The 27,282-nt window shown below is 45.1% G+C and overlaps 1 protein-coding gene across 1 annotated transcript; it reads left to right on the forward strand.

Annotated features, from left to right (window-relative positions):
* EIF6 (eukaryotic translation initiation factor 6) lies at positions 1-25,791 on the forward strand. The gene is made up of 7 exons (XM_075846797.1): positions 1-108; positions 201-332; positions 11,805-11,890; positions 17,493-17,668; positions 20,346-20,522; positions 21,790-21,971; positions 25,588-25,791. Exons 2-7 carry the CDS (start codon positions 226-228, stop codon positions 25,595-25,597), a joined length of 738 nt encoding a protein of 245 aa, XP_075702912.1. The 5' UTR covers positions 1-108; positions 201-225; the 3' UTR covers positions 25,598-25,791.
* The last annotated feature ends 1,491 nt before the right edge of the window (positions 25,792-27,282 follow it).

Raw genomic sequence — 27,282 nt, forward strand, 5'->3', positions numbered from 1 at the left:
ATCGTGACACTACCTGACAACCCTGCGTAACCCGGCAGTGCAACCATCGTGCAGCCACGTGTTTGGTAGAAGGCGGAAAGTTGGCGGAGTGATCTCTTGCGGAGCGAGGTAAGCGCGGGGCGACTGTAGCTGTGTCGGGAAGGCCTGTGGCTAGTAAGAAGGCCGTATATCTGGTCACTGTGTCTTCTGTGTGTTTTTAGTGAAAATAATCCCTGTTGAGCAGCCATGGCAGTCCGCGCCTCCTTTGAGAACAACAATGAGATCGGCTGCTTCGCGAAGCTGACTAACACGTATTGCTTAGTGGCCATTGGAGGCTCGGAGAACTTTTACAGGTGAGTGACGCATCACAGCGCATACTGTATGGAGGGGATTCATGCGAACCTGCAGATGTCACGTGTTAATGACTTGTTAATTATATTACCATTTTTAGTAATCGTGTCTTCTAAACACAGCAATGGGGTGTGCTGGGACATTTTGTGTATATATATATATATTTGCAGCCAGGTGACATGTCCTCCTAAGTGACATCACATCCAGTGGTCACGTGACATTCGCTAATAGTGATGATGATGATGATGTGCAGCAGTCTGGCAGGACTGTATATACCTAGTAAAGGAAATCTGCAAGTGATGATGATGAAACGTAGCTAAATATAGCTACTAGACGGAATATTCTAAAACAAAGCCAAGCAAGTCTGGGAGGAATCGGCGTCCCTTTATTTAGGCGCACGGTTGCGTCATCAATGAGTTGATTTTTAACCCCTTCCCGACATTTGCCGTAAGTATACGACATGGAAAGCCAGTGCTTCCTACAAAATGTCGTATACTTCCACCAAATGTTTGGCACCGGCTAAGAAGCTGAGTCGGTGCCATCATCGCCGGATCTCAGCTGTATCTTACAGCTGACATCCGGCTGTAACGGTGTGTACCGAAATTAGCTTCGATCCCCCGCCGTTAATCCCTTCAATGCAGCGTTCAAACGTGATCGCTACATTTAAGGTGTTTGCAGCTCATCGGAACCCCAGCAATGAAATTGCCGGGGTTCCGGTGGCTGCAATGGCAACCAGAGGCCTAATACTGGCCTCCCGGTCTGCCTAGCACGGAAGCAGGTCAAGATCAGCTTCCGTAGCCGTCGGCAAGATGGCTCAGGAGCTGATCCGGCGTCATCAGCGGCGTATGTTACAGCTGACATCAACCTGTAACTGCAGGAACCGGAGCTAGCTCCGATTCCTGCCATTAACCCCTTCGATGCAGCAATGGAAAGCCATTGCTGCATCGTAGCGGTTACTAGCAGATCGCCAGCCCTGACAGGCAATCAGGACTGGCGACTGCTGCTATGGCAAGAGGAGACACAATGGCCTCCTGCTCTGCCATTACGGAAGCCGATTAGGCCCTGCCGGGAGGCGAAGCCTAATCGGCTTGCTGTCAGTGAATAACTGACAGATCGAATACATTGCACTACTTAGGTAGTGCAGTGTATTAGAAAAAATTAATCTGACAGTTGGACCGTCAAGTCCCCTAGTGGGACATGACAAAATGTGTAAAAAAAGTATAGAAAAGTGTAAAAAAAAAATAAAAGTTTGAAAACAATAAAAGTAAAAAACTTTACCAGGGTTTCTGTTTTTTGGTCACTTTGATCTACAAATATTGGAATAAAAAGTGATCAAAAAGTAGCACGTATCCAAAAATGGTACCTATAAAAACTATAGCTCGTCCCGCAAAAAACAAGCCGTCACACAGCTCCGTCGACAAAAAATTAAAAAAGTTATGGTTCTCACAATTTGGCGACAGAAAAAATACATTCTTTTTACAAAAGTAATTTTATTGTGCAAAAAGTTGTAAAACATAAAAAAGTTCTATAAATTAGGTATCGCCGGAATCCGACTGACCCGCAGAATAAAGTTAACATGTCATTTATAACGCTTGGTGAACGCTGTATAAATAAACCTAAAAAAAACGATGCCAGAATTGCGTTTTTTTGATTACCTGGCCTCCCAAAAAATAGGATAAAAGGTGATCAAAAAGTTGCATGTACCCCAAAATGGTACCAATAATAACTACAGCTCGTCCCGCAAAAAACAGCCCTCATACCGCTACGTCTATGAAAATATAAAACTCGTTAATGCTCCAATAAGTCAGGAAATAAAAAATATGCCGTTGCGCAGGCCCGAGGGGAACATTTCTTCTGTTTCAAGAGGTGATTTATCAAGGCCCTAAAATTAGGGAACCGGGGGGCGTGGCCTAGCGGTGAATGTGAGAGGACGTGTGTGACCGGAGCTCCTGCTGTATTCATCCTATAAGGTCCATATATCCCGTAAAATTCGGGGAAAACAGCTTCCCCAGGGTCCTACCAGAGTCTAGAGGTGGAGGAGCACGAGTTCCCGTCCATAATGACGCGCTCAAAGAAGCAGAAGTCGCCGCCAGCGAGTCCCGGGTCCCGCGCTCAAGATGGCGCCGAGGAGAAGGAGGGCCGCAATAGAGGCCTCCGGCAGGAAGTAGTGGAGAAGCTGGAGAGGTTCGCCCGCACGCCGAGAGCAGGGGGGGGCGGCTGCACAGCAGCGAAAGTCGGCTGGAGAACAGGCAGCTGGAGGCTCATCTTATGGATCCAGGTACTCTCCTTTGGCGGGGGACATGAGAAGTGAGGAGGAGGAGGAGATGAGCGGCGCCATGCAGGATCAGCCAGGTGCTGGAGGAAAAAGTGGAGCAAGGAAAGAGGAACCCTCCTTAAAGGACATTTTGGCAGCGGTGAAGCAAAATTCTATGGTCCTTAATACCTTAGCAAGCCAGATGGGTGGATTGAAGGAGGACATTTTGCTGCTCAGGAACGATCTGCAAAAAGTAGCGGAACGCACCACTGCCGTGGAGGGGAGAGTCTCAGAAATGGAGGATGCGATTCCTCACATAAAGCAGGATGTACAAGCACACTCGCAGGCAGTGGCGACATTGTTGGCTAAGACAGACGACATGGAAAATCGGCTGAGACGGAATAACGTTCGCCTAGTGGGGGTTCCAGAAAGAGTGGAGGGAGCGAATCCGGATGATTTCTTTGAAAAGTGGCTGATAGACACATTTGGCAGAGAGGAATTGACCCCTTTATTTGCGGTGGAGAGAGCGCACAGGGTGCCGACCAGACCCGGCCCTCCGGGAAGGCCGCCGAGACCGGTGCTGATAAAGATTTTACATTACAAAGATAGAGACAAGATCCTGAGGAAAGCTAGAGAACGTCAAGACATCTCCTTTAATGGGGTGAAAGTGTCCTTCTTCCCGGATTTCTCTATGGAAGTACAGCGGAAAAGATCACAGTTTATGGATATAAAGAGACGCCTAAGGGCGTTACAAGTGCAATATTCAATGATGTATCCTGCCCGCCTGAGAGTGGTGGCGTTGGGCACAACTTCCTTTTTCGAGACACCGAGAGAAGCGGTTAGATGGTTGGATAGCCATGAAAGTCAGCTGAGACCGGCGGAGGCAGAGGGACGGCGTTGATCCGGAACAGACCGGCTGACAAAAGGAGGCTGGGGATGCGGGACTGAACCAGGTGTCGTAGAAAATTGCAAGTTATGGCATTGAGGGTTCCTGGTCATGTTTGGACTTGGAGTTGGAGGGCATGGTTGCGGTGAACGCGGAAGACCGGAAGAGGAGGAATGTGATTATGGACATTGAGGGGTACCGATATGTTGAAGGGATGGTTGTTTATTTGCAAGAAAAAAGCAGCGGGAGGGATGGTCAGTTACGCGGGAAACGGGAATAACGAGTTATGGTATTGTTGAATGTACGGTGGGCGGAGTTGACCTGCCGACGCTTGTTATGGGTAATAGCAGATACGTTCTGTCGCCCCAACCCTTGGAAAGGGGTAGGTTTACGGGGGAGGTTACAGGGGGGGAGGGGAGGGAGGGAAAGAGGACCCAGCCGGTCGGATATGTAAAATTACGAGAACAAGATAGGATGTGTTGGGATATGTTGAGGGATGATGGGATCACTTAATTGTTTGTCCTGGAATGTACGGGGCTTGCGGGAAGCCAGAAAACGGCAGGCGGTATTTGATTTTATTAGGAAGCAGGAGTCGAGGGTGATAGGACTACAGGAGACACATATGACTAGGGATTCAGTCTCCATGATGCATAGGGCCTGGGTAGGCCATAGTTTTCATTCTTACCATACTACATATTCAAGGGGGGTGAGTCTTCTCATACATAGGGCGGTGCCATTTATATGTCACGACTCCTTCCAGGATGGGGAGGGGCGGTATGTGGGGGTACACTGTACGATGTATCATTGGAATTGTGTGTTGGTGGTGTTGTATGTCCCCCCTCCATTTTCTAGCGGATGTATCAAGAAAGTGGTGGAGGAACTGGCTAGATTCCCGGAGGTGCCGTTACTAGTGATGGGGGATTTTAACGCGGTATTGAATACTAATATGGATAAATTCGGCATGACAGGGGGAGGTTTAACAGCGTTTGGCCATCTTGTTGCTGAAATGGGTTGGCGGGACATATGGAGGGATAAACATCCAAATAGCTTTCAGTATTCTTGTGTGTCTTCCACGTATCAGTCTTTATCCAGGATAGACCTAATCTTGTGCTCACCGGCAGCGGTACCCTTTATAGCCCAGATAGAATACTTGCAAAGAGCGTTATCGGATCATTCTCCTTTGTTAATGAAGATAGAGACGGAGGGGAGGACAGGGCGGGGGCAAGGGTGCTGGAAACTCAATGCCTTTTGGCTGAAGTTGATAGACCATAAACAAATTTTAGACCTCATAAAGGAATACTTTCAATTCAACTCGGGAACGGTACCGCAAGAGATACTGTGGGATGCGATGAAGGCGTGGCTGAGAGGGGTGTTCATCCAGCACATTTCGGCAGTAAAAACAAGGTCTAGACAATTAGGGGAAGCGCTGTTGGAAAGGGTAACAGACAGGCTACATATAGCAGATAACACACCAGACACACTGAAGCATTGGGTGGAGGCGCAGCGGTTGTTAAAACAGCATCAGTTGGAGAGGGCAGATAACAAAAGGATGTTTTTAAAACGCCAATATTATGAGGAGGGGGAAACCACTGGACGGCTGCTGGCAAGGATGGCGCAGGCTCAGAGGGAGAATAATTACATACACACTATTAAGGGGGAGGGGGGGAAGTTGGAGACGGATACAGGACAGATTTTGAAAGTTTTTCAGCAGTTTTACTCAGATTTGTATGCCTCTAGGGCAGAGCACACGCCTCAGCAGTTGGAAGAGTATATAGGGGAGATAGACCTTCCCAGGTTGGGAGGGGAGGAGAAAGGGACATTGGAGGAGCCCATATCTCTGGAAGAGCTACAGGCAGCCATAGGGATACTAGCCAGTGAAAAGGCGCCGGGGCCGGATGGTCTTCCGGTGGAAGTTTTTAAGGAATATGGGGAGGAGCTCGCACCGCAGTTATTGGCCACTCTTTTGGATAGTTTTGATAGGGGGCGGCTTCCGGAAACAATGTACGAAGCAACTATAGTAGTTCTGCCTAAAGAGGGGAAAGATCCCCAGCTCCCGGGCTCCTATAGACCAGTTTCTCTGACGGCGGATATTAAAATCATAGCAAAAGTATTGGCGCTTCGACTAGCTAAGGTAGTGGCTGGGGTGGTACATGGAGATCAGGCCGGCTTTATGCCATCCAAATCGACGGCGGTGAATCTGAGACGACTGTTCTTGAATTTACAAGTTCTGCCGGATAATCATGGGGGGAGAGCCATTCTGTCCTTAGACGCGGCTAAAGCATTCGATTGCGTGGAATGGAAATATTTGTGGTCAGTTCTGGAGAAAATGGGATTTGGCCCTAATTACATAAAATGGGTAAAGTTGTTATACGTAGCCCCGACAGCAAAGATAAGGGTGAATGGGGTGCTATCGGATCGGTTCGCGCTGGAGCGGGGAACGCGTCAGGGATGTCCATTATCTCCATTGTTGTTGGCGGTGGAACCCTTGGCGTGCGCAGTGAGACAACATGACCATATTCAGGGGTTGAGATATGGGGGGGTGGAGGAACGAATTGCATTATACGCAGACGATATGCTGCTATTCATGGCGGATACCGAGCGCACATTACCGTTAGTGATGGCCCTAATTAAGCGTTTTGGCAAATATTCGGGATTGCTCATTAATTGGTCAAAATCGGCTCTAATGCTTATGGACCCGGGGGTTATCCAGACTGGGGAGGAGGAGGTGGAGATACCGGTGGTCACGGAGTTTAAGTATTTGGGGGTTAGGGTGACGGCGAAAGCACAGGATTATATGTCCCTTAATGTAATGCCACTGTTAACAACGATAAAAGCCAAAGTAGAGGCGTGGAATAAGTTACCGCTATCGGCTCTGGGTAGGATGAATCTGATTAAAATGATCCTTATGCCCCAGGTGCTGTATGTCCTACATAACTCCCCGGTATGGATCCCCAAATATTGGTTCAGGAGGTTGCACAACCTTTTTAGGGACCTAGTATGGAAGAAGGGGGTACCTAGGATTAGACTGGAGAAATTACAACTGCCTAAAGAGGAGGGGGGCCTGGCTGTGCCCAATGCTTGGGTGTATTATTTAGCTGCCCAATGTCAGCATTTCTGGGGGTGGGAGCAGGAAGAGACATGGGGGTCCAGTGCGCGCATCCTATCATATCTAGGGGGGGGGGGGGGAGAACCCGTTGGTAGGACTGGAAGCGCACAGCTATGAACGGATGGCGAGTACCAGACCCACTCTGCTTCTCATACACAAGGTGTGGTGGCAGTGCAAGCAATTGCTGGGGATAGGAGAGTGCACTAAATATACACCACTCTGGAGGAATGCTTATCTGGGGGAATTGGGTAAATTGGAAGGGATGCAGGGGTGGGAGCAGCAAGGCATAATACGATTGAGTCAGTTGTACGAGGGAGGCATACTCAAATCCTTTCAGCAAATAAGGGAGGGGTTTCAGCTGGACTCCCGCATGTTCTATCAGTACCTGCAGATTCGGCACGCTGTGCAGACACAAGCGGCCAGTGTAGACATGACAATACATGCCGCGGGGGTGTTGGAACATATTGCAAAAGCAGTAACGTCAAAAGGATTAATTTCATTAGTTTATCGCAGGTTATTGGTGGAACATCTGGGGGATCCTATGGCACCAGTGAGAGCTATATGGGAGAGGGATGTGGGTCCTATTCCGACAGACCACTGGGAGGCGGTATTGGCAGCAACATGTACTTTGTCCATTAATGTAGCACAACGAAGATTGCAGTTGTTTCTGATACATAGGGTGTATAGGACCCCGTGGGTGCTGAAACAAATGGGATTAAGAGCAGATGCCAAGTGCCCTAGGTGCCCGGAGGAAAAAGCAGACATCCTCCATATGTTCTGGACATGCGGGAGGTTGGGGATTCTGTGGACGGAAATATTGGAGCTAGTGGGGAGAGTGTTTGAGGTACAGATTCCATGGGATCCTGTGGTAATGCTGCTAGGGTATGTTGGAGATTTGGAGGGGGATAGGATGTCAGGGTTGGCAATCGCTAAAATACTATATCAAGTTAGGAAAGGAATAGCAAAGCACTGGCTGGATGCGGAGCCACCCTCAAAACAAGAAATCATAGGGGCACTTAACTCACAGGTTCTGATGGAATATAGGATATACTCCAAGAGGGGGTCCAAGGTCAAGTTTGAAAAACAATGGGCTAGGTGGATTGATCAATCTGGGTATGCTTCTGTGGAGCTAATGACACTACGGTCACACGTTCAGGTATAGGGCTACTGGCGGTGGGGTACATACGGAGAGCAGGTGTAAGATGGGGAATGGAAAAGGGGAAGAGAAGGAGATAGGATTGGAAAAGTGGTATCGAGAAGACCGGCTGGGGGGATACAAGGGGGAGTTGGGGGGGAAGGGAATGTTTGGTTGGATATAAATAATTGGGTCTGTGGAAATTTGCTTATATACTGTATAAGAAAGTACAATGACCTGTAAAAATGTGAAGTTTGTTGAATAAAATTGAACTGATTAAAAAAAAAAAAAATTAGGGAACCAGGAAGGGGAGGGCCCAAACATATCCGCTGGAAGCGACGATGCCCGTATTATACCAGGACAACACTTCCTAGCAAAATTTCCCAAACTGCAAAGGTGCGGAGTGTGGACAAAAGGGGCATAAGAAAGAACGCCATTTATCAGTGCGACACCGGCCTGTGCAGAAAGGATTGCTTCACAGCGTAACACACATCTATGGATTATTTTATTGTTTTTTTTTTTACCCAATCATTATACCACCTGACTATGTCCCGGATATACTCTGCCCAGCTTCCATGTACCCCCACATTATTAATGGAAACGCCAGCAATACTCAAACAAATCTACTACCAAGCAAAATCCGCTCTCCAAATGCCAAATGGTGCTCCTGCCGCTCTGAACCCTACAGCGTGCCCAAACAGCAGTTTACTTCCACATATATGGCATCGCCATACCCGGGAGAACCCTTTTAAAATTTTTTAGGGTGTGTCTCCAGTGGCATAAGCTGGGCTTGACATATTTGCCACGGAAATGGTTGCTATGGCTGCCTGGGGGCTTAATGAACGCCCCTAGGTCCGCCATCTTTGTACACCTATTAAGCCTTGCCTCTGGCAGGGCTTAATAGTTGCCTGTCAGAATCACGATGTACTGCAATACATTAGTATTGCAGTATATCGTACAAGTGATCTAACGATCGCTGGTTGAAGTCCCCTAGGGGGGCTAATAAAAAAAAAAAAAGTAAAAATGAGTTAAATTAAAGTTTGTTTTTTTTGGTGTAAAAAAAATAAAAATTAAAAGCTCAAAAAACCCCGCTTTTCCCATTTTCCCCCTAGAGCATATTAAAAAATAAATAAATAAACCTAATTGGTCACCTCATCTCCCACAAAAAATGAAATAAAAAGTGATTAAACCGTCGCATGTACACCAAAATGGTGGTATTAAAAACTGTAGCTTATGCCGCAAATAAGCCCTCATACCACTTAATTGACGGAAAAAGAAAAGTTATGGCTCTCGGAATTTGGCGACGCAGAATAAATGTTTATTTTTTACACTTAGGTTTTTACATGTAAAAGTAGTAAAATATAGAAAAAACTAATATATATTTGGTATCGCCGTAGTCGTATTGACCCACAGAATAAAGTTAACATGTTCTATTAATTGCACAGTGAATTCCGTAAAAACAATGCGCAAAAAAACATGGCGGAATTGCTGTTTTTTTTCATTTTATACCCCATAAATAATTTATTTCCCGTGTCCTAGTACATTATACGGCAAAATAAATGGTGCTACGAAAAACTACAACTCGTCCTGCAAAAATCAAGCTCTCATAGTACTTTATCGACTGAAAAATAAAGACGTTATGGCTTCTGGAATGTGGGGAGGAAAAAACGAAAATGAAAATCTGAAAGTTGTTTACGACGGGAAGGGGTTAAATTGAGTAGAATGCTAATTTTTGAAATTTTTCGCTAAATTGTGGTGTTTTTCACAATTAAATACTGAACATACCGAGCAAATTTTGCCAGTAACTTAAAGTCCAATGTGTCACGAGAAAACAATCTCAGAATCTCTTGGATGGGTAAAAGCATTCCGAAGTTATTACCACATAAAGTGAAATGTTAAATACTTGTGTCAAAAAAGACAAAAGTATAATAAGTATGATACCTTTATTGGCTAACCATAAAAGTTCTATATGCGGCTTTCAGAGCGCAGAGGCCCCTTTTTCAGGCAGTTTACAAATGAATGACTTAGAAAAAAGCTCTGAAAGCCGCATATAGAACTTTTATGGTTAGCCAATAAAGGTATCATACCTATTATACTTGTGTCTTTTTTGACACACAAGTATTTAACATTTTCATATTGTCTCTGGCTAACACGGTACTACACAATTTTTTACTGTACTTCGTGAAAATACCACAAAGTGAAATATGTCAGATTTGAAAAATGAGGCTCTTTCAGGAAGGTCAAAAGTGGCCAAAGAGGGAAGGGGTTAAAGTGAATCTGTCAGTGGTTTTGACCACGCTATATAGAGGACGGGGAGAGCAGTGTAGTCAGACCTGGGGGGATGGTCACACCGGTTACATGACTGAGAAATCCACCCTTTAATGTCCTCGGCGTTGTGATAGCAAGTGACATGGAGGCAGCCCCTTCATGATCAGTTCTCTGGGATCTACGCACTAAACGCTCCCCAGCCCCTCCCCTCTAAGTGGCAGCTCTAGCGGTGTCCTGTTTTGGCGCTAGCGTTATTGCTCAGTGGAGAGGGGCTGTCGAGCGTTTAGTGGTGTGAATGAGCTGCCTCCGTGTCACTTGTGATTTCAGTGCCCGGGGACATTAAATCCTGAGTTTCTCCGTCATGTGCCCTGCATGACCATCACCCCGGGTAGGACTAGACTGTGCTCCTCCTCCTCTTTATAGCACTGTCAGCAGTTTTGAGGGGTCAAAACTGTTGACCGGTTCCCTTTTTATATATAGTAAATAGCTAGACATTAATACCGTCCTGTAGGTATTGAGTTGTTGAGCACAACCCTTTATTAATCTAGCTAATAAAAGGAACAATGTGCGCCGCATGTGTAGGAGCATGGTGCTATTTTTTTGGCTAATTTGTGTTAATACCTTTTTAATAAAGCAGATGGATTGTCCGCCATGTAATACTACAAGCCTGGGTAATGCCTCGCTGGCTGTGGCTTCTCTCTACAAAGTCCACCGTGGGGACTCCAAACAGGAAGGCTTTGCCTTTGATCAGTCACCACTTTAATAACCAGTTTCTATAAAGTGCTTGTCAGATGGCATGTTCCATGCAACTAGTTTCTGAGTGCTGCAGAGAAGGGGCATGGGCCGCACCTAGACCAATCCCACTCAGATTTAAGAGCCAACCTGACAAAGTTAGGAGCCATCAATAAGATTCTCTGGGGACAAAAGTACTACGTTATTATTGAAATACTGTATTCGGGTGCATGCACACTGCAGACTTTTGTCAATGTAAGCAATAGATATATAGTCCGTGTTTAATTAGCGTCCCCTAGTGGCAGCAGCAGATGGCCAAAATGTTACCCTCTAAGGCCTCAATACGGATCCGGCAGGTGCGGATACACATCCGACTTCTATGGACGGCACGGACACACCTGTAAATATACGGAATTGTGTCCGTGGCCTATAGAGATTAATGGGTCCGCAATTTCATACATAATTACGGATGAAAACTACCGTCGTGTGTGTGGCGCCTGAGGCCACTTTCACATGTCAGTATTTGGAAGCCAAAACCAGAAGTGGAACCTGCAGAGAAAGTATAATGGGAAGGTGTGTGCCTTTTTCCCTGTTATGGACTCACTCCTAGTGTTCTCTGACAAATACCGACCAAAATACTGGTGTGTAAAAACCTTCAAGGGGTTTGATGCAGCAGCGAGGGTCTCATTTTTCTGTCCAGTAAAATGTAGTTGCTGGGAATTGTGTATACGTGAGCTTCTCTGCCCATTGGACTGTTATGTATCCTATATAGCGCACCTTATCTTGGGTAGGTGTTTGATCTCATCTTACATCTTCACAGTCTAAATAGGAACACGATGTTAAATCCTGAGCATATGTCTATATCCCAAGTGTACAGTTTATTAGGTATTAAGTCTTCGTTGATTGAGTTTTTGTCTTCATTGATTGAACTCTTTTATGTAAGTTAAGAAAAGTGTTCTCCGTTTCACCCAGTCTTAATGGCTTCAGTGACTGCTGCATCATGTGCTCAAGTAAAAAAAATTAATTCCTACACCCTGTACAAATGTTCAACACCATGAAACAAGACCTTTAATTCTGAATATTTCTCTTGCAGTGTATTTGAAGGAGAACTTTCTGAGACCATCCCAGTTGTGCATGCGTCAATAGCTGGATGCAGAATTATTGGAAGAATGTGTGTAGGTGCGTACTGATTGTTACTTTGACATAACCTACAGCTGTGTATATATGTATGTGTGTGCATATCAGAAAGGGAGTCTTTAGTTTTAAAATGATCCCTCTATGCTGCTCTCTTGTTCACGCTGCCACAAAATACCATATGCTATTGTATTAGAATGGGTTGACCTCAGTTTTGCAATCCTTAGGCCGTCCTCTTTAGAGCCGTGATTTCCAACCTGTAGCTCCCCAGCTGTTACAAGACAACTCCTGGCATCTGAGAGTTGCACATCTGGAGAGCCACAGGTTGGGGATTACCACTTTAGATAGATAGATAGAGATATATATATATATATATATATATATATATATATATATATATATATATATATATATATATATATATAGCGCAGTAACGGCACCAGGACTTCAAGATAGATGAAAGCAAAAAGTGGATTTATTCACCTCAACACAGCAACGTTTCGGTTCAACAGGAACCTTTCTCAAGCCATAATAAACTGAATAAAGTGTCAAGTATTTATAGGAGGAGCATACATCAATCGACAATAAAACAATTATATGTATAAATCCATCAGAACATATGGAAAAATATATACTGGTATTACAAAAAAAAACATTCATAAAGTGCACATAGTTTCTCCACTGTGAAATATATATATATATATATAAACAATACAATATGCATATAAAGTGTAGTGATAATTGTAAAAAACACTGTAGATAAAGGCAATTTAGGATAATTTGAAGCAGGCAGAAGCTGATTATAATTAAGCACCAATGTACTCACTGTAAATCGTTCAATATGTGGAGAGATGGAAAAATGCGCCCGACACACACGTGTGTCTACTGCGCATGTCCCAAGATGGCGCCCGCACCGGATATTGAGTCCGGTGGAACGCATCAGACAGCAGGTCACCACTGCGCACGCGCCACGACGGAGCTTGCGTTCCACCGCTCATGCGTCAGCCGGGATTTAGCTATGTAGAACATGTAAATTTCTGAGAATGGCATCATATCAAAAATAGACCATAGTCCACACAGTATATTGGACTCAATTGTCCATCCACCAGGGATTAGATAGATTTTGGACCGCCTATACAAATTGGAAGGCTAGATCAAAAAAATACAAATACCATGCTGTTAGTGTACTATGAGGCCCCCTAATGGTAGAAAAATAAATCTATGTGTCGTGGTGTCTCAATATGATGTGACTATAGTCACCAATGGGACAACTACGGATATTATATTAGAGGGAACATTTACACTCCAATCAAGGATATCAGATATTCCCAATAAATATCCTGGCAGAGAAAAACACATCCGCCAAAATAAGGCAACATGAGTCAATATCAATGCTAAGCCCATATTTAAATAGAGACACACATAAACATTCATTGAAAATACCAGGGAGGAAATACAGACATCAACAGCATTAGAACTATACGGTCCAAGTGAACAATTCTTTTAGATTATAATTGAATTAGCTATCTCATTTAAGCTCTGCTAATATACATTCCAAGTGTGACGTTAGCGTTTTTTTTTTAAAAATAAGAAAGACCTCTGCCGCTTTCCAATGTCTCTCAGAATTGCTTAACATGCAGTCATGTGTCTAAAAAGTGGAAGAAAAAGAAAAAAAATGCATTAATATACAGTATATGTGAATTTAAAAACAAATATATAAAAAATGTATATTCAAAAAAGGTCGAAATAAGACCTCAGTTGAACTATACATTACAGACACAAATTATACCTTCGAGAACGTCAACCTATCATATCTCTATAGATCCACGGGAGAGAACAAGTGAACTGTCACTATCTCAAATATGTGGGCCACAAGGATATTCTATGTTCAGCCCCTTGGGAGACATGGTTTCCAATCTAAAGATCCACTCAAGCTCTTTTCTTTTAAGTATCAAACCCCTATCACCGCCACGTCTCAGCTGAGGTACAGAATCAATGACTCTGAATCTCAACTGGGATAAACTATGTTTCTTCTCAACAAAATGTCTTGACACTGGTAGATCTTGTCTCTTAGTGTTGATGTTTTGATTTGTGATTTCTCATCCTGAGACATACCTCTGTAGTGGTCTCACCAACATAGTGAAGACCACATGGGCAACTCAACAGATAAATCACATAGGATGATTGGCACGTAAAAAAAGCCTTTGATGTTTATTGACTGGCCAGTTTGTGGGTGATTAAAAGTGCCACCCTTGATCATCATGTCACAGATGTTACAACCAAGACTTGGGAAACACCCATGTTTCGGGGGGGGGGGGGGGGCCAGAAACATCTGATTTTTCCGATGCGACCCAATATCAGCCTTAACCACACTATTTTTGATTGTTTTACCCCTCCTATATGCCATCATGGGCCTCTCCTGGAATTCAGTAACCTTCGGAAAGGCTCTCTCTAACATCTTCCAATCCTTCCTCAAAATCCCACTGATCTGTGGGCTTAGTGAGGAGAAAGTGGAGATAAATGGTAACCGAACATTCTTGTTTCCAACAGTCTGACCACTGAGAAGGTCCTGTCTATCCAACAAATCCACCTTCCGTCTATTGAAATCGAACACATAATCTGGATACCCCCGATCTGAGAATTTTTTTGCACATTTGGTTGAGTCTTGAGGACACTTTATCCTCCTGGCTCACCACCCTTTTAACTCTAATCAGCTGACTATAAGGCAATGACTTCAACAGCATACTTGGATGACCGCTAGTAAAGTGTAAAAGATTGTTTCTGTCTTTTTTTGGAAAACAGATCAGAAACCAATCTATTAACAATAGAAATTTGAGTATCCAAAAATTCAATGGAACTTGTAGAGAAGGACATGGTAAATATAATTGTGGAATTCAAATCGTTAAGAAATGTGACAAACTCCTGTAGTTGACTCATTGAACCGGTCCAGATGAGGAAGACATCGTCTATGTATCTCCACCACCGAAGTACTTGACTGAAGTGGTGGGACACATAGACAAGGCCCTCCTCAATCCGCAGCATAAAAATATTGGCATATGTAGGGGCCATATTGGACCCCATTGCCGTTCCTCTCTTCTTTAGATAAAATGTATCTCCTACCAAAAAATAATTTTTCTCAAGAATAAATTCCAATAATGATCGAATAAACCCAATTTTATCCTCAGAGAAGCCAGACCTCTCTAGATAGAAAAGCGAGGCATCAATACCCTCCTGATGGGTAATTGAGGTATACAGACTACCCACATCAAGGGTAACCAGAACCGATCGGTCAGGGATCACAAGATCCTGAATCCTGACCAGGAAGTCCGAGGTGTCCCTGACTTGGGAGTCCGCACCAATGGCAAACTGCCTAAGAATTTTATCCAAAAATGTTGCCGCTGGGACAAATAGGGAATCACTCCCTGAGACAATAGGGCGTCCAGGGGGCCGAATGGAATCCTTGTAAATTTTAGGCTGTAGATAAAGAACAGGGGTCACAGGGAATTTCACCTGTAAAAAATCATGTAAATTTCTGTCAATAATTTTACTCTTGAATGCATTGCTGATCAGGGTATCCAACTCACGTAAATACGTGAACTTAGGGTATGTTACAGCTTGGCACCCTAAGGTAACGGCTAGAGCCGGAGCTAGCATGCGATCCGGCCGATTAACCTCTCAGATGCTGCATTCAATAGAGATCGCAGCATGTGGGAAATTTTTAGCCACCGGCACCCCAGCAACATGATTGCTGGGTTGCCGGTGGCTGCAATGGCAACCGGAGGCCTAATACTTATCTCCCGGTCTGCCAGCAACTGAAGCCTCCTATGTCCCACTCGCCGGCAGGGCCTATAAGGCTTCCGCTACCATCAGCAAGATGGCGCCAGCTCTACTTCCGGCTCAGAAGCTGAGCCGGCGCCTTCAGCAGTGGGTGTACGCTGTATGTTACTAGCTAGCTCCGATTCCTGCCATTAAAGGGAATGTGTCGCTAGAATTTTTATTTTTTTTTTATTTTTTTTTAGTTACACAATTATTATTTAAGTGATTACACATTGTTTTAATTTTTTTCACAAGTCAGGAAATATTATAAATTAGATCCTAATTTATAACATTTCCATGTGCTGGTCACCCAGAGGGAGCAGTTCCCAAAATTGCAGCATGGTCAATGTGGTAAAGCAACCTCATTGCTTTATGCTGCAAATTTGGGGTAGACACACTCGCTCTAGCGTCCTCACACAATCCCCCTCCCTTATTCTGGCTAGTGCCAGGAGAAGGAGGGGTTTGAATCTTCAAACCTCCTACACTGTGTGCCGCCGTTTTCTGAGCGTTTTCTGCACAGTGTAGGAGGATTAGATACAGGGCTCAGCAGACAGTAAAACACGAACATAATACACAAACATAACTTACCTGCTCCTGCCGCCTCCGCTCCTATGCCTTGCGCCTTCGCTTCCTTGAACATATGGCCAGAAGCCGCGGCCGGAAGTCGTTATCTTATGTCCGGCCGCGGCTTCCGGTCCACATGAAAATGGCGCCGGATTTCGCTCTGCTAACGAGCTTCATTTTGGTCTGTCTGGGAGCGGCGCATGCGCTGTTCCCACACAGACGGCGTACGCTGCAGAGAATGGAACGGCTCCCGTTCGCGTTCTCTATGGGGATGTATGTGCCGTATTCCACCTCTGTATGTGTCATTAATCCTGATAGGCCTTCAATTTCTTGTGACTGGAAAACCCATTTAACCCTAATGAGTATGCGGTTCAGAGATCTCACCTTGAATATGGAAAGTCTGTAAAAAGGTGGCTTATCTGTGTGGCAATTGTGCTATATTTTATTTCTAAAACTGTATTAAAAAAAATGCATGTTTTTTTGGTTTTTTTTTCTACTGGTATCGCCATGTTTTGTAAAATGCAGCAAATGCCGGAAAAGCGCACTTTGTGAAAATAAAAAAAGGAGTGAAAACAAGCCGTTGGAAAGTCTCTTACCACTGAACATCTGACTGCAGAGTTAAAGGGAACCTGTCACCAGCATTTTACCTATTAAACCAGCGATACCTGGTGGTAGTGGGTGAAAAATCATTTCTATATAACCTATAATTGTCTTTTTAGTCGACTCTGTAGCTTTAGTATTCAGTTTTTTAGCGTTCCCACACCGTACGCTAATGAGCATAAGAGTCATATCTTCATTCCTCAAGTCTTTCCAAGTTGACCCCGCCTCCTTACTTTTGATTGACAGCTCCTCTCCTTCCCCCAGCACACAAAATCCTGCACTTGTGCATTGATGTCCTCTTCTGGGGTTCGCGTACAAAGGGACACCGGATTATTACGATAAAAGGCGCAAAATGTTTGCAGGCTGTTCTTTACAGTCGGAGGAGGAGTTTGGGAGAAGGGATAACGCTAATGAACTTTTTATAGCAGCGGCTAGTGAGGGATATTTAAAGTTCAATAAGTGAAATGCTGGTGACAGGTTCCCTTTAACAAAGTAAAAAATGGGCAGGGACAGGCAAGGCAAAAAAAGTAAACGCCTTCACGTGCGCACCATGTTTGGCTTTGCTTTTCTTATTAGTTGCAACAACAAATGGGATGTTAAAACAATTGTGCTGGATCTGTAGACCCTTTTTTTTTTTTAATGTTGTATTGTAACGTTTTTGTTTTAGGAAACCGAAATGGCCTTTTAGTTCCAAACAACACAACGGACCAGGAGCTTCAGCACATCAGAAACAGTTTGCCTGACTCTGTACGAATCCAGAGGGTAGAGGAGCGTCTCTCAGCCCTAGGAAATGTGATGGCTTGCAATGACTATGTGGCCCTTGTACACCCAGATCTTGACCGGGTATGGCTTTATTTTTAATTTTCTTTGCAAAAAAAAAGGGGTTAAATGTCATACATAGTTAGTACGGCTGAAAAAAGACACATGTCCATCAAGTTCAACCAAGGGACGGGAAAAGAGAAGGAAAAATTTCTACACATAGGAGCGAATATTTTTTTTGTTCTAGGAAATTATCTAACCCTTTTTTAAAGCCATCTACTGTCCCTGCTGTGACGGCTCCTGCGGTGACTATTCCATAGATTCACAGTTCTCACTGTAAAGAAGGCTTGTCGCCTCTGCAGGTTGAACCTTTTTTTCTCCAGACGGAGGGAGTGCCCCCTTGTTTTTTGAGGGGGTTTTACAAGGAACAGGATTTCACCATATTTTTTGTATGTGCCATTAATATATTTATATAAGTTAATCATGTCCCCCCTTAGTTGTCTTTTTTCAAGGCTAAATAGGTTTAATTCTTTCAATATTTCCTCATAACTTAGATTCTCCATGCCCCTAATTCGCTTCGTTGCTCTTCTTTGTATTTTTTCCAACTCCTGGGCATCCTTTCTATGAACTGGAGCCCAGAACTGAACTGCATATTCTAGATGAGGCCTCACTAATGCTTTGTAAAGTGGTAATATTACATCCCTGTCCCGCGAGTCCATGCCTCTTTTAATACACGACAATATCCTGCTGGCCTTTGAAGCAGCTGATTGACATTGCATGCTGTTATTGAGTTTATGATTTACAAGTACACCTAGATCCTTCTCAACAAGTGAATCCGCCAGTGTAGCGCCCCCTAGGACATATGATGCCTGCAGGTTGTTGGTACCCAGATGCATAACTTTACATTTATCTACATTAAACTTCATCTGCCAAGTGGACGCCCAAACACTCAGTTTGTTTAAATCTGCCTGCAATTCATGAACATCTTCCATAGACTGAACTATATTACATAGCTTGGTGTCATCTGCAAAAATAGAAATAGTGCTATTAATCCCATCTTCTATATCATTAATAAATAAGTTGAATAATAGTGGTCCCAGCACTGAACCCTGGGGTACACCACTTATTACCGGGGACCATTCAGAGCAGGAATCATTGACCACAACCCTCTGGATACGGTCCTTGAGCCAATTCTCAATCCAATTACAAACTATATTTTCTAAACCTATAGTCCTTAATTTACCCATTAGACGTCCATGAGGGACAGTGTCAAATGCCTTTGCAAAGTCCAAAAACACTAAATCCACAGCGGCCCCTCTGTCTAGACTTCTGCTCACCTCTTCATAAAAACAGATTAGAGCACGTTTTGTTAAGCTTGATGCCTGTTTATGCAAACACCAGATTTTTTTTTTTTTGTCCCTGAACGTGTTGCATTCTGTTAATTTGGTGACATTTCGGGTTAGACCGCTTGCAAGTTTATATGTGATAGAATTACTTCACGTGGTAGAAATGTATCTTTGTTCTTCAGTTTGTTACCTACATCTTTCCCGGTTTCTGTATGGCTCTGGTCAAAGATAATGGACAGCTTCCATTTTGATCCGTTTCTTAACTTCATTGGTAAAAATACCGGAACGTCCGCTTACCTTTTCTCTGCTTCCAAAATCGTTCTTTTTGATGTAACTGAAGTTTAGTGATCGCACGTGATTGGTATAAGAACAATCCATGTAAAATGAATGACGCCATAAATTTAACGTTAAAAGGGTAGGAACACAAAGGGAGGATACGCTGCGTAAATGGATCAGTCCTGGAAACAGAAGGGAATTCCACCTGAAAAACCCTTCCAAATTGTGGTGCAGTTTTTCGGGTGGAATGTTCACTGCAGAAATGCAGGAAAAACGTTTATATTTCCCCACCCAGGTGTTTTGTTATGGCGACGCGTCCCTCTGTTCTGAGCATAGCCCGGCCTCCTGTGATAACTATGTAGTCCATGTGACCGCTGCGGCAGTCACATGGGATGTAACGTCATCCCAGCAGGCCGGGCTATGCTCAGAACAGAGGGTTGTTTTTGTTTTTTTTTATTTTTACATCAAAAAAAGTTTGTTTTTTTCTAGACACATGGCTTTTTATTGCAGGTTTTATCTCCCCACTGAATTAAATGGGGGAAACGCTGCAACAGAAGAGCAGCGATTCCACGGCATAAATTGACATGCTGTGGATTAAGAAACGCACCTTAGGTCAATTTATGAAAGGTTTCTATGCAAATTTTTTCCGCTGTGTGGATGAGGTCTGTTTCAATCTCATCCACTGCTACTACTGTATTACGCTGCAGAACTTCCGCAATGAGATCCATTGCGGAATGTCCACAGTGCATACGTGGTGTGTTCCAAGTAATGGATGATAATGTTGAGCAAGAAGTTTGTGTGAACAGATGCTTAGCAGCGTACGTCACTGACTGTAATAACACATGGCAGGGTTTTCCAGTGACTGACATTCACTGCATGTTGACTACAAATGCCATAGTAGTCTGGGGAGGGGGCTAGACGATATGTCAGTGCTGCGCCGCAGCAAGTAAAGACTGGTGGGGGGGCCGGGAGTATTCAGTGGCATCTGCAGGGGATGTAGAGGTAAGTACATCTCAATGCGTTATACCCGTAAAAATTTATGCCATGGTGTCCGTGTAAATAAATCCTCAGAACTTTATTCTGCGCATTATTTTATAGATGCTCTAAATGTTTGACTATTATTTTTTTTTGTGTTGCAGGAGACAGAGGAAATTCTAGCCGATGTTCTGAAAGTCGAAGTTTTCCGGCAGACTGTTGCTGAACAAGTTCTTGTCGGCAGTTATTGTGCATTTAGTAATCAAGGGGGTTTGGTGCATCCCAAAACATCCATAGAAGACCAGGATGAGTTGTCCTCATTACTCCAAGTCCCTTTAGTGGTAAAACAGCAAAATGTTAAAAAAAAAATCCTTGTTTTTTAGTTGTCTTCTGGTTTGCTTTTCTAATGTGTACTTGTCTTATTGGTAAATGAAGATTTCTTATTCATATCATTGGGTGACCCAGCACCATGAGTATGGGCCCTTGCCCCTAGCAGGCTGACATTAGGTAGGATGAAGTCTGACCATAGCCTTCCCACAGACCCTGGCTAAGTCTGTTTTAGCCTCTTGTCCCTAGGAGGTGAAATTGGAATTTTGTACTCGCTGTATTCATTGGGGGAACACAGATCTCACCCTCTTTTTGGTTTATTCCAGACTTTGGACCTATATTGGTTGTTTTTCTCTCCGGGATAGTGGACATATTGTTTTTTGCCTTCTCCTACTGCTTTTTGTAGAAATGGATTTAGCCTCTGTCTGTGGGTAGAGTACGGCCTGGAATTGGCAGAGCCAAGAATTCTTCCTACCTAGTGTCAACCTCCTAGAGGCAAGGGCCTATACCAAGGGTGCTCTGTACCTCAATGAATACATCAGACAAAGATTTTATGGTGACTACAAATATCCCAATTTTTTATTCTACAGTGTTGCAGAGTACGAAGTTTTAGGTCAAGTTCAGACTTGCCAAAATTTTTGCTTACATACAATTGGAACTTTTGCGCTGAAAGTCTGTATGTTTCAGTACAAGTAGAAGGGAGGACCCGGATTGCATCACACATACTACTTTGTATTAGTGAACTGTAAATTGACACCTTCCTGCCGCAGCCATTTTTTAGACAAATTTTTTTTCTCCACCTTCCAAAAGCAATCACTTTATTTATTTCCCCCCCCCCCCTATCGACACAGTCCTACGAGGGCCTGATTTTTGCGGGCCGACTTGTCGTTTTTCATGGCGCAATTTTTTGTTTACCATATAATGTACTAGGAAACGGTAGAAAGAAAAAAAAACAGATTTCTCCATTTGTTTTTTCTGCGCATCGATTTTATAGCATTCACTGTAATTAAAATGACATGTTATCTTTTATTCTGTGGGTCGATGTGATTATGGTGATGGCTATTTTATATATATATATATATATATATATATATATATATATATATATACATACACACACACGTGTATGTTTTACTACTTTTACAAGGAAAAAATAAGGCCTCACCTGACGGTAGCAATGTGCAAGGCCCGTGATTAATTTGTAACTGTTAATATTCATGTGGGACTACTATGGATCATGTACATGTAATCACGTGTTGACCCTAACTTTTCTTTTAACAGGCTGGTACAGTAAATCGCGGTAGTGAAGTGATTGCAGCAGGAATGGTTGTCAATGATTGGTGCGCTTTCTGTGGCCTAGACACCACAAGTACAGAACTGTCTGTCATAGAAAGTGTGTTCAAGCTCAGTGATGCTCAGCCAAGCACTATTGCCACAAGCATGAGAGACTCCCTTATTGACAGGTATGTTACTTTTTCTTTCACCTCGGCTAGGCTAGTTTTCATATAGCAAAAGCTAACCATAATCTTTTTGATGGTTTGTCACACTGAAACAATCGTTGCCACATAGCCCGGACTGCACTGGTCCCGCTGCCAACTGAATCTGTGGGTTTCATGCTGGAGCCTTGCTCCAGCATTCACTGTGACCCGAGCGGCTCTGCGCAGGCCAGTGCGATGTAGTGACTTATTCGCGCCTGTCTGCGCCGAGTCGCTCACGTCTGTGTGGAGGAGGAAAAGGATCTCCTCCACCCTTTGTGGGAACCGGGATAGGTAAGTAATTAATTATGTTATTATTTTTCTATTCGGTACATATATGTGGGGGGCGTTCATGGGGTCTATCAGGCAAGGCAGCTGGGCATAGGCGTGTTCAGGGGTATGTTGGGGAGGGGGTGGGGGCCCCAAGCTGAATTTTTGCACAAGGGCCCATGGGCCTTTAGCTACACCCCTGGCTCCAGGCGGAGTGCTAGTAGTTCTCTGGCTCGGTCTATGGCTCTGGGGTTGCCCCTGACAACACTGTCCTTATATGGAAAGTGACCGCACTGGCTTCTCTGGAAGAGGAAACCGCAGCCAGACCGTCAGCAATGCTCTGGCTGGGGCTAGAAGGAACTGCAAAGGCACTACCTACAGGGACAGGCATGGCTGTGTGGCACTATATAGAGGGCACTTAATTTATGGGGGTACAAGCTGGGGGCCTAACATCTATACGGGGCACAAAGCGGTGTTTTCTGCCATTTTACTCCTGCCGTGAGTTCCCCCGCAAAGGGGCCTACTAAGTCTGTGTCGCCCAAGGGCCCATATAAATCTGGAGCTGGCCCTGCTAAGCAGAGCCCTAGTTGCACAACACCTAAAAAGAAAAGTTCTAGATTTGCAGTGTTCATACATGCCACTTCTACCTATGTCTATGCACATGCGCACATGCACACATCTTCAAAACGGAAGTGACCAAAAATCGACACAATTGAGATGTCAATAAACATTTGTGTTAGAGTTGAAAATGGCCTGATAAGGGCCTGTTCACATCACCGTTCACTTTCCGTTCCGGGGCTCCATCTGAGGTTTCCGTCGGGTGAACCCCGCAACGGAAAGTGAAACTGAAACCACAGCTTCCGTTTCAGTCACCATTGATATCAATGGTGACGGAAACATCGGTAATGGTTTCCGTTCGTCACCATTCCAGCAGGTTTCCGTTTTTCCAACGGAATCAATAGCGCAGTCGACTCGGCTATTGATTCCGTCAATAAAACTGAAACCTGCCGGAATGGTGACGAACGGAAACCATTAGCGATGTTTCCGTCACCATTGATATCAAAGGTGACTGAAACGGAAGCTGTGGTTTCAGTTTCACTTTCCGTTGCGGGGTTCACCCGATGGAAACCTCAGACGGATCCCCGGAACAGAAAGCCAACGCTGATGTGAACAGGCCCTAAGATGTAGGGGTGATAAGATGAGCTATTTTCTGTCTTACCCCCTTTGGTAGGAAAAATAAAACAAAAAAACAGTCGTATATGTGACATTTAGAAAGGATATATTCTTGTTGTTCATGTGGGGTGATATGTATTACAGTGATTCCAGAGGTGCAATATATGTTAAGGCTGTATGGGGGAGAGATGACAGAATCTTACTTACTCTTCTCCCCATTCACAGAGCCAGGAAGTAAACCCTTTGCTCCTGCTCTCCGAATATTGCCAAGTGATACCGCTCTAGCCCTTCTATTCTAATTACGTCAATCGTTTTAAATAATATCGTATTACATCAGGGGTCTCAAGCACGCGGCCCCTGAGTCTGTCATCTGCGGCCCGTGGGACACAGAGCCGCTAGTTCAGGCTCTGCTCCGGGACTTTGTGGAATTCCCTGACATCGCTGTCCATATATTGATAGTGTTGTCAGGGTCTTCCCCAGAGCGGAGTCCCAGGCAGAGTGCTAGAAGCGGCTCTGCTCCTGGACTCCATCTCTGGGAAGCCCCTGACATCACTGTCCATATATGGCCCTGTGGCAGCATCTACGGAGAACACGGTGTTCGTGCGGTGTTGATCCGACGACCCCCCCCCTCCCCACTCTTTAGCAGAACATTGGTACCACATACATGTCACCAGATTATAAGTGCCGTATCTCCTACAGAATGTGATCGGCGCTGTAATGTAGAGACCAGTGGGTTTTATTTTGAAAAATTATATTTGACCACGTTATGAACAATTTTAGATTAATGCGAATTAGTTTCTTAATAGACAACTGGGCGTTTTTTTTAACTTTTTGCCAACTAGGCGTTGTGAAGAGAAGTGTATGAATCTGCCCAATTGGCGTCATACACTTCTCATCGTTCCAGCCCAGCTTCTTCCACTGCACAGACAGCGTGATATCGCGAGATCATGTTGTGCTGTCACTTACTCCCACATTAACTTCACCGAAGTGTCTTGAGAGTGAATAGACATCGCCTCCAGCCAGGACGCGATGTCTATTCACACTCCCGACACTTCGGTAAAGTTTCTGTGGGACTTACTCACAGCACAGCGTGATCTCGCTGTGAATGACAACACAGAATGATCTCTAATCGCTAGGACCACAACGAATCAATAAGAACAGTGGCTTGAACCCCCCCCCCCCCCTGCTACTTCTCACTGCATCCCCTGCAGTGAGGAGAAGCTTGGATGCATGTTAAGGCCCCATGCCCACTTCAGTTTTTTCCTTCAGGGTGCTATCCGTTTTTGTCACTGATAGCACCCTGAACCCATTTATTTCAATGGGGCCATGCACACTTCAGTTTTTTTTGACGGTCCGTTGCTCCGTTCCGATCCAAAGTAGAGCATGTCCTACTTTGGTCCGAGAATCCGTGACCGTGAGGCCCATGCAAGTCAATGGGGCCGTCAAAAAAACTGAATGCACAAAGAAGGCGTCCGTGTGTGTCGGAGCCGTTGCCTAGCAACTGCTGGCCGGGCAGAAAAACATTAAAAAAATATTACACTAATCGGCAGCCACTTATCTCTATCAATCACTGATAGAGAAAAGAGGCTGCTGATTAAAAAATAAAATAAAAAGCAGTTCATACGTACCCGGTCGTTGTTTTGGTGACGAGTCCCTCTTCTTCCTCCAGTCCGACCTTCTTTTGTGACGCGGCAGCCTGTGACCGGCTGCAGACGCCGCGGCAGCCTGTGACCGGCTGCAGACGCCGCGGCAGCCTGTGACCGGCTGCAGACGCCGCGGCAGCCTGTGACCGGCTGCAGACGCCGCGGCAGCCTGTGACCGGCTGCAGACGCCGCGGCAGCCTGTGACCGGCTGCAGACGCCGCGGCAGCCTGTGAATGGGAGTGCACACGGCCGCTAAAACGGGTTCACGGACCCGTCAAAAGCGGCTGTGAAAACAGTGATGTAAGTGTGCACGAGGCTTAAGTAGGGATAAGGAATGGGGTTCGGGACATCCGTTCTCGCCTGGGGGACCCCAGTGATCGGGCAATCATCACCTATCCTGTGCATAGATGATGCTGGAAATACCCCTTTTAAGTAGTTTTAATATTGCAGGCAACAACTAGACCTTAGTGCATATATAGTGTGTGTATGTATTGATCTTGTTTTCTCCTCCATTTTAGTTTGACATAAGCCGTTCAACGCAGAACATCTTGAGAATCTACTGCTTTTGAGAAAATTGTACTTGGCCATTAAAAGACTTACTTAATGGCTTGCATAATAGCTTGTGTGTTTGTGTGTACAATATACTGGTTAAATAAAATAAAGTTGTATAATGCACTTAATCTTTTTCACTTATTGCAATAAAAACGTTTTTCTAACTCTAAGACGTATAACAAGTGTAATATTTATGTGGTAGGTAAGAATCACTTGCCTATACCCTGCTGTTATAATTATTGTAGGATATCTAAACTAATATTCGTCTTAAAGAGGCTCTGTCACCACATTATGAGTGTCTTGTCTCCTACATAAGGAGATGGGCGCTGTAATGTAGGTGACAGTAATGCTTTTTATTTAAAAAAAACGATCTTTTTTCACAAAGTTAGGAGCGATTTTGGTTTATGCTAATGAGCTTTCTTAATGCCCAAGTGGGTGTACTTTTACTTTCGACCAAGTGGGCGTTGTACAGAGGAGTGCATGACGCTGACCAATCGGCATCATGCACTCCTCTCCATTGATTTACACTGCACTAGCGATATAGATATATCACTATGTGCAGCCTCATACACAAGCCCTAACATTACTACAGTGTCCTGATAATGAATACACATGACCATCCAGCCAGGACGTCATGTGTACTCAGAATCCTGACACTTCTGACTCTTTTCTGTGAGATTCCGGCAAGGGAAACCAAATCTCGTTTAGCTCCGTGATCTCGCGAGATTTGTTTTCACTTACACACACACACACACACACACACACACACACACACACACACACACACCGACGGCCCACACACACACACACACACACCCACCCCGACGGCACACACACACACACACACCGACGGCCCACACACACACACACACACACCCACCCCGACGGCCCACACACACACACACACACCCACCCCGACGGCACACACACACACACACACCCACCCCGACGGCACACACACACACACACACACACACACACCCACCCCGACGGCCCACACACACACACCCCCTGCACGCACCGCCAGCCCGCGCACGCACCCACCCACCACCAGCCCCCTACACACACCCCCCTACACACACCCCCCTACACACACACCCCCCTACACACACACCCCCCTACACACACACCCCCCTACACACACACCCCCCTACACACACACCCCCCTACACACACACCCCCCTACACACACACCCCCCTACACACACACCCCCCTACACACACACCCCCCTACACACACACCCCCCTACACACACACCCCCCTACACACACACCCCCCTACACACACACCCCCCTACACACACACCCCCCTACACACACACCCCCCTACACACACACCCCCCTACACACACACCCCTCTACACACACACCCCTCTACACACACACCCAGCCCCCCTACACACACACACCCCTCTACACACACCCAGCCCCCCTACACACACCCAGCCCCCCTACACACACCCAGCCCCCTACACACACCCAGCCCCCTACACACACCCAGCCCCCTACACACACCCAGCCCCCTACACACACCCAGCCCCCTACACACACCCAGCCCCCTACACACACCCAGCCCCCTACACACACCCAGCCCCCTACACACACCCAGCCCCCTACACACACCCAGCCCCCTACACACACCCAGCCCCCTACACACACCC

Source organism: Rhinoderma darwinii, chromosome 13 (genome assembly GCF_050947455.1).
Source record: "Rhinoderma darwinii isolate aRhiDar2 chromosome 13, aRhiDar2.hap1, whole genome shotgun sequence".
Lineage (NCBI taxonomy): Eukaryota > Metazoa > Chordata > Amphibia > Anura > Rhinodermatidae > Rhinoderma > Rhinoderma darwinii.